Source organism: Pteropus alecto, unplaced genomic scaffold (genome assembly GCF_000325575.1).
Source record: "Pteropus alecto unplaced genomic scaffold, ASM32557v1 scaffold395, whole genome shotgun sequence".
Lineage (NCBI taxonomy): Eukaryota > Metazoa > Chordata > Mammalia > Chiroptera > Pteropodidae > Pteropus > Pteropus alecto.
Window position 1 is genome coordinate 653,840 of NW_006438643.1, and position 9,415 is coordinate 663,254.

Consider the following 9,415-nt stretch of genomic DNA (forward strand, 5'->3'; position numbering starts at 1 on the left):
CTGAGAAAAAAGAATGAGGCTGGAGACATCACTCTGTCTGACTTCAAATTATATTACAAAGTGACAATAATCAAAATGGCATGGTATTGACAGAAAAACAGCCACACGGACCAGTGGAACAGCATGAAGAGCCCACTCAAAATGGATGAAAGACCTGAATATAAGACCTAAAACAATAAATTGCATAGAAGAAAACATAAGAACTAAACTCATGAACCTTGGACTTAAGGAGAATTTTATGAAATTGACCTCAAAGGCAAGGGAAGTAAAAGCAAAAATAGATGAATGAGACTATGTCAAGCTAAAAAACTTCTGCACAGCAGAAAAAACCATCACCAAGGTAAAGAGACAACCACCTGAATGGGAAATATATTTGCAAGCAACACCTCCAATAAGGGCCTAATATCCAAAATATACAAAGAACTCATACAACCCAATAACTAAAAAAAAAAGATTCGATCCAATTAAAAAATGGGCACAGGGCATGAACAGACACTTCTCCCAAGAAGACATACAAATGGCCAACGAACACGAAAAGATGCTCAACGTCACTTACCATTAGGGAAACACAAATCAAAACCACAATGAGATACCATCTCATACCTGTTAGAATAGTTGTTATCAACAAGGCAAGTGATAACAAATGTTGGAGAGGATGCAGAGAAAAAGGAACTCTCATACACTGCTGGTAGGACTGCAAATTGGTGCAGCCACTATGGAAAACAGTATGGAAGTTCTTCAAAAAACTAAGAGTTGATCTACTATATGATCCAGCAATCCCTCTACTCCAAAGACTTGAAAACTCATATCTGAAAAGATATTTGCACACCAATGTTCATAGCAGCACTATTCACAGTGGCCAGGACATGGAAGCAATCAAAGTATCCTGCAATAGACGATTGGCTAAAGAAGCTGTGGTACATATATTCAATGGAATATTACTCAGCCATAAGAAAAGATGAAATACTGCCATTTGCGACAACCTGGATGGACCTCGAGATAATCATGCTAGGCAAAATAAACCAGAATGAAAAAGTTGAAAAATCACATGATGTCACTTATATGTGGAATATAAACCTAAAAGCAACAAACAGAGACTCAGGGACGTGGACAATGGATTAGTGGTTACCAGAGGTAGAGGGTGGGGGAGGAGGGAAGAGGTAGACAGTGTAAAGGTGGTCAAATATAGGGGGTTTGGAGGAGGGTGAAGTGGGTAAAAGGGATCAAATATATGGTAGCTGAAGGGAACTGGACTCTAGGTGGTAATCACACAATAGAATATATATATATATCAAATTATAATGTACACCTGAAAATTATATAATTGTATTAACCAATGTTACCCCAAGAAACTTTAAAAAAATGTTCTCCTCCATTCTTTTTTCACCCCCACTCCCCTGCAACATGTCTATTTTATGATTTATTTATCTTTGGTAATGACAACTTTGTCTCCGAGTAAAAGTTTGATCACACCTTCCCGAATCTGTTTGGTCTTGACTCCATAAACAATTGGGTTCATTGTAGGGGGCAGTAACAGATAAAGGTTGGCCACAATTATATGTATATGGTGAGGGATATTGTGTCCTCCAAAACGGTGAGTGAAAAAAGTGAAAAAAGCCGGGACATAGGTGATCACAATGGCACAGATATGAGATGTACAGGTGCTGAAGGCTTTTTGACGAGCATCCGCAGATGACAGGTTCACCACAGCTCTCAATATCATAGCGTAAGACACAGAAATACAGCAGATGTCAAACACACCAATAAGGAGGGCAACTATCAGACCATAAATTGCATTGATCTTGAAATTTCCACAGGACACTTTGGCCACAGACATGTGGTCACAGTAGGTATGGGGAATAAAGTTGCCTTGGCAATAAGGCAGGTGCTTGGTGAGAGAAATGAATGGGATGACAAGCATCACACCCCTCAGGAAGGTGGCAAGTCCAGCCTTGGTGATGACAGGGTTTGTGAGAATGGTAGAATACCTCAAGGGATAGCAGATGGCCACATAACGGTCCAGGGCCATGAGCATGAGCACCCCGGACTCCATTCCTGTCAGCATGTGGACAAAAAACATCTGGGCCAGGCAGGCATTAAAATTGATCTCCTTGAGGCTGAACCAGAATATGCACAGCATATTGGGTACAGTGGTGGTGCACAGGGTGACATCTGTGAAGGAGAGCAGGGCCAGGAAGTAGTACATGGGCCGGTGCAGGGCTTCCTCATGGCTGATGAGGTAGATGAGCCCACAGTTCCCCAGGACAGCAATGATGTACATGAAGCAGAATAGCAGGGAGATCCAGACATGTGCGGCTTCCAGCCCAGGAACACCATTCAAAATAAAGAATCCCGGGGTCAGACTGGAACTGTTGGCTCCAGACATAATGGTTGACAGGTGGTGGGCATTTTACGTTTTTAAAAGTAGTGGTTTTCTGGACAAGGAAATGATTCAAAGATGAGTATAGGGATTGGAAACCAAATGCAAACAAACAAACAATAATTTTTTGAATAAGAAGTGATTAAATTCCCCTGGATTCACATTATCTAGCTTGATATTCCATCTCTGTTTCTTACCTAATATGTGATATTGATAAATTGTTTAACCATTTTATGCCTCAATTTTCTCAGTCTAAAATGGGGATAATAATTGTGCCAAGCTCAGAAAAATTCTCAGATTGTTCAATAAGATAATTTATATAATGTTTTAAAATTATGTCTAGTATACAGTGAATACTCAGTAAATATTAGTAGTAATACTACTATTGTTATCACTATTATTATCATTTTTCTCCCTCAGTTTATGTGATCAAACTTACCTTAATTAATATATCAGAGAAATTCAAATGGAGTTTCTAAGCCCTGTTGTAACTCAAGTGCCATTGTGCAGTTTAAGATGGAAAACACATTATGAGATTTTAAAAATTGTAACTACCTTTTTTTTATAACTTTAGAAAGCAAATGTTAGTTACTAGGATCTCCAAGAGACTAAAACATATTTTCACATTTTAAAAGAAAAAATTATAAATGTCTCAACGCTGGAATAAAATCCATGGACATCCTGTTCAGCTAAACCCCGGTAAGGCTCCTGCTAACTCTAGGTAAGAAAAAATGTGTCCACTAGGATATCTGCAAAGACAACTGATGTGCATTAGATGCCACCTCTGGTGTCTTCCTCTTTCTAAGGTAGCCAGAGGGCACTAGAGCTATAAAACCGAAAAGAAAAGACTGTGCTATTAGGATATCAGAGGAGGAAGTATTTTTGTCTCTGTGTATCTGGCTTGTAAACCAAAACTGATCATCTATCACAGAAAACTCTCTAAGCATCAACACTATTTAACTAAAGAATTGATCCACACTCAAATTATAAGCAAGCAAATTGACAGACAGATAAACTCAGTGCCAGTCTTTTCTCCCCCTCTTCAATAAAGGATTTCTCTTTACACTTTCCCTGCCAGTTTATTCTCAAATAACGCACATGAATTCTCCTATCAAGTGAGCTATTTTTAAACTTATAATACATCCAAAAGAAGGAAAACTAAATAGATGAGTTGGCTGCTCTTTGAAAATATGAGAACAGAGTTTTATTGCATGCTTACTTATAGACACACGGACACTCAGACTCCAAGAGTTTCTAATACTAGCTATCTGGATGGACTTGAATAAGTCTCAAACCACTCTTTTTACAATTTTCATAAAGTGCATGTGGGGTGAAAAATATACATATTACTAAGGTGTTATAATAGTTAAGTGAGAATTAATCTTCCAAGAGGTTCCTGGCATCTAGTAAGTGGTCAGTGGATAATAATTGCCAGATTATGTACGAAAACATATATTATTTATTTAACAAATATTTATTACCTTTCACATTCCTGATATCAGTCTAGTTTCTAGAGATATATTAGTGACTCAAACTGACAAAACTCTGTCCACTCATTGAGCTACTATTTCAATGGAGGTTAAGTCCTATATTTAAATTCACAACAATGCCATGGACATATGATATTATCCTCATTTTTTATAAGAGAAAATGTAAGTATGGGGTTAGCCAATAAAATGTCTAAGTCCATAAATATTAAGAAGTGTTAGAGCCATAATTCAAATTTAAGTTTATTTGACTTTGACTTTGAACCAATGGGCTTATCGATCTATATCTGTTATCCTAATTTACTGATCCTAATCCTGAGATATAAATGCATAAACTGGGAATAACTAGTTTAAACAACTCATGATGGGACAGAGAAACTTAATAATATCTTAAGGAATAGATAGAACAAATGTGTACAGATACAGAAAGTCATCCTTTAGCTAAAGGAGCTCCCTACACAGAAAGAACCTATCTGTGTTATAGTGGAGTCCTATTCCTGGACTTATTTACAGACATAGAGTTGTATGGGAATTTTTCTATAAGGAAGCCCCTTCTAGGAATTCCTTTAAGTTCCTGTTAGGATTCAAGTCTAGTCTTCAGTTACTTTTTACTCATCCACAAAGACCATTTCTACTAGAAGCAGTTCTGAATATAGATATCTATTAATTCAGGCAAAAACTCATGTTTCCCTCTAATTGGAGTCTACTATTATCTAGATTTCTCTATCTTTATTGAATTATAAGGTAGTTTTAAATTTATTTCAAAATTAGGGGAAAACTGCTTCTCTTATAAGTCCCCAAATGAGTGGCCATCTATTCTGATTGGAGTCAAGAAGTAATACTGAGCTTCCAATCGACCATGTCTCAAAAACTTGTATTTCTTATACTACAAGCTTTACATCTGGGGAAAGTCAAGTCTTTGGGAATCATCCAAACTCACCTCAGTGTTAGCAAAGACTGGACTCATGGGCATGACTGAGACTCCTGAGCATCTAAGAGCCCTGCACTTACCAGGCTCCACCTCTGCATAGCGTTTCTGTACCCTTTGAAGCTTCTCCATACTTGAGTATATGTACCTGATTGGCTCTCCATAGTAGATGTCTCTGGTGAGACATAGTAGAAGGTTCTGGTGAGAATAAAGATCCTTTGGGACTTCTGAGATTATTTTTAGATATTTTCCAGCTTTTTAAGCAGGAGTGAAAAACAATGAGTATTAATGTTAAATACCTTCCCCCAGGTGTGCATTCTGATAGAGTTCAAATAGTCAGAGAATTATTTGTTTTTCATTAATTTTGATTTATAAAATAATGGTCTAAGTATATAATCATAAAATTCAAAAAGTATATTAAAACACTTGTAATATCAATATTACTGTTCTGCCACCCTGACTATATATATGTTCAACCCAGGTATGTATTTGTGTATATATGTGTGTTCGAATATATGAGTGCATATGTCTATATATGTGTATATCCATTACGTTTCATGTAACTATATATGTATATATACATTTATACATAATAAATTTAATAAAACTCTATATCTATCTATATTTGCATATATATTTGTATAAAGAGAGAGAAAGAAAATGACAGATATATAGAGAGACATAAACAAAGAGACAGAATAATATGTATCATATAAGAATCATAGAACGGTTCTGTGTCTAGTAAAAGCTAATAAAACATACGTTAAACATCATGCGGCATGAGATCAAAAATAACCTAGAGTTTCAGCTATAACAATTTTTATTCATCATTGTGAAATTCCGTCTAGGTAAATAAGGCCAAAAGTGGTAAAGAAATGAACATAAATAATTAAAACTAATTATTACAGATTGATTATTATACAGAAAAGCTAAATGAATCTATAAATGAAATATTATTATCACTTTAATTAAAAAAGTCACTGAATGTTGGTGAGAATAGTGGAATACCTCAAGGGGTAGCAGATGGCCACATAACGATCCAGGACCTTGAGCACGAGCACCCTGGACTCCATCTCCGTCAGCATGTGGACAAAAAACATCTGGGCCAGGCAGGCATTAAAATTGATCTCCTTGAGGCTGAACCAGAATATGCACAGCATATTGGGTACAGTGGTGGTGCACAGGGTGACATCTGTGAAGGAGAGCAGGGCCAGGAAGTAGTACATGGGCCGGTGCAGGGCCTCCTCATGGCTGATGAGGTAGATGAGCCCACAGTTCCCCAGGACAGCAATGATGTACATGAAGCAGAATAGCAGGGAGATCCAGACATGTGCGGCTTCCAGCCTAGGAACACCATTCAAAATAAAGAATCCCGGGGTCGGACTGGAGCTATTGGCTCCAGACATAATGGTTGAAGGTGGTGGGCATTTTACTTTGTCAACAATTTCTTTCTGCATCACAGAGAGAGAGAGAGAAAGCGAGAGAGAGAGAGAGAATTAGAGACCAGATAAGAGAGAGTGGTTTGGACAATAAGGCCCACAAATACAGGAACATTCACCTTGCTATAAAAATTAGGATAATTTTTTTCTCCAGTTCTAGCAATAGAGTTTTTGAACTATGATATTTAAAAATAATTAAACAGTACAGTCTTACCCTACTCAATGCCCCATTGCATATTTTGTCTAAGTAACTATTCTCACTTTCTTCATCTCTCCTAGCACAAATTTTGCACTCCACATTTCAATAAAAAGTTCTGCACTGTGCTAGAATAGTCTTCTTCCTTCCAATAACCCATTTCTAGTCTCTCTTGTCAGACTTTTTCCACACTAATTGTACATGAGTCTTGTCACTAAAATCATGGTTATATTTATAGTATTACCTTAATCTGACTAGTTCTTATCATCAAGATGTTTTGTCCTGCCTTGAAGATTATAATGAAAGCTAACAATTTATGTAAAAATTTCCAGTAATGTTCCATATATTTTGCTTAAGGTAATACATTTTAGATACTCAATGAAATATATGTGAATGAATGAACGTTTGAATTAGTAATTTGATATGTTTGGTACTCAAACTCTGTTTATTTGTTGTCAATATCATGCTTTTCCACACTGTCAAATTTCAAAAGAAATTCTTGAAAACAAAGTATTTTCACTTCTAAATTATTAGCAAGTTTTATAAAATTTTAGTAAAAATCTTATTAAAGAATTGAATTCAATCAGATTATCAGCCTTTCCTTTTGGATTCCCTGCCTTTCCATGTTTTTTGGTTTTTGTTTGTTTGAGTTCCTTATCCATATTCAATATAAGATTTACTCTCAGGAAGCCCTTGAAGTTATAAGGATTACTTATTGTCTATATTGCTTTAATCTAAATAATGTTTCTTTTGTTGTTATTAGACAGTTAATCAGTACAAAGACAATATCATATCATTGGATTGCTATTTCTTATAGAGGCATTAGAAAGGATTGAATAATATTCCAAGAAATTTACAGATTTAAAGATGTTTGAGGAAAGTTTGTTTACAAATGGTTAAAATAATTATTTTAATTGAAAAATAAAATGGTCCTTAAGTTCTGGAATAGTCCTGAGCTTACCCATGTGGCAAAGTCAATGCCAAACACTCCCAACCATCCAGCAGAACTAAACAGATAATTTACAATGTGATGACATGTATCACATTGCTGTGAAGCCACAAGGCATAGATTCCTGTTACTTAAAAATTCTGGCAATCACTGTTATGTCCACATCCACTGGACAGAGTACATAAAACCACCTTGAAAAGATGATGATACAAAGGAATACAAGTTTCAAAAGCTCAAGGTCTCTGGTTCCTAAGGTAACTGCATCTTATGTAAATGGTCTCTTCCTATGAGAGTTTTGGTAAACCCCTCAGAAATGTCATCACATGAAGAATCATTTCATAATACTGGACCAGGGAACCATAAAGATTAAAATCCCCAGAGTCTATCATCTTTTATATGTACACCATGTTGAGATGAATGAGATGAGTGGAAAATGAGACTACGTCTAGTGGAAGCTATGGAGAAAGAAAAAGAGCCACTACTTCTTTAGAAGTGAAAGAGAAAGAGAAATGCATTGCTCCTTGCTAATACTGCCTTTTAACTGTTCCCCATATTCTAGTCCACTGTATTCTTAGCAAGTAATGTCTTTACTTTTCCAAAAATAGGTATTTTTGAGAATTGCCTAAACTCACCTTAGTGTTAGGCACAATCAAATTCCTATTCATGGCTGAGAATCCTTAGGAGTTCTTCAAAATCCAGATGGAATCTTTTTACATAGAATTTTTAGTTTCCCTGGAGAACCTCCAGCAAGATGTCCCAGGATGACTGAGTCTCCAGATGTCTCAGAGGTATCTTCATTGAAAAAGAATGAACTTTGGGCCTGGTGATAATAGATCTGTATTTAGAAGTTTTTGAGTAGAAAGAGAAACAACAACAACGACAACAACAAAATGCATTAAAGTTTAATCCCTTTTCTCAAGTGAGACATGTGATCACTAAGCCTGCTGAAGATGAACATTATTTTAATTTTTTTCTCTAGTTACAAAAGAAATGCATCCTTAATGTAGAAAATCTGAAAACTATAGAAAAGTATACAAAAAGTTGAAAAATCACTTGTAATTCCAGCACAGAGGAATAACCACTTTAAAAAGTTGTCTGTATTTCATTTATTCATTTTATAATTATTATGTATAATATTCTGTTTTGCAGTAAATTTCAGACTACATAGAGTTTTAAGTAGTTTTTCTTTACTTAGTGTTAATTTATGAGCATTTTCTCTTGCCATTCTATGTCTTGAAATTATAATTTTTAATAGTTAAAACTTCTTTCTACCCAATAGCTATACCAAATTTAATTAAGCATTTCATTACTCTTGAATATTTAAATCATTTGTCAAATAAATAAATAAATCGTTTGCCATATTTTTCTATCAAAAGTAGTTCTATGGATATCCTATTCCACTCTGTTCGCATTACTGATAATTAGGAATAGGATTAAAGTTTGCAGGATCAAAAGGCATGGACAATTTTAATTATGTTGATAAAGGTTGGAAAAATTATCTCCATAGTATTTGTGTTGATTTTCACTTCCATACACAGTTAGAGGGCTGTCTCTCTATAAGAACTGATTATTATATGCTCTGTTTTACTCAGCCAGGTACAATCTCTATAGTATTGTGGCTTGAAATAAAATTAACTTTACTTGTTTATTATAAACATATTTTAAAGTAGTTTTGGTCAATTGTTTTTCTAATAGCTTGGTTATTCATTCACCTACTTATCCATCTTTAGAGGAGGTCTTAGTTCATATTTTATCGTTTGCTAGGCACTTTCAATACTAAAATATAAATCCATTTTCTGGCATAGTTGGCAAACATTTTTACAAGGTAACATTTGTCCTCAAATTTTATTATATGATACACAGATTGAATCATTTTAACAATCCTCTCTTTTATTGAAGAAAAATCTTTTTATATTTCAACCTTTTGTGGGAAATGACATAAAGTAGAAAATAAAGTAACACTACACCCACAAACTCACCTCTCGCTTAAACCCTCAAAAGCAATGTTATTGAAACTTAAATTCAGGTGTATATAT

At 35.2% G+C, this 9,415-nt stretch overlaps 1 protein-coding gene across 1 annotated transcript; it reads right to left on the reverse strand.

The window, feature by feature from the left end:
* Positions 1-1,376: 1,376 nt before the first annotated feature.
* LOC102891785 (olfactory receptor 52N2) lies at positions 1,377-2,402 on the reverse strand. Its single transcript, XM_006915671.1, has one exon. The coding sequence runs from the start codon at positions 2,384-2,386 to the stop codon at positions 1,421-1,423; it is 966 nt and encodes a 321-aa protein (XP_006915733.1). The 5' UTR covers positions 2,387-2,402; the 3' UTR covers positions 1,377-1,420.
* Positions 2,403-9,415: the final 7,013 nt, after the last annotated feature.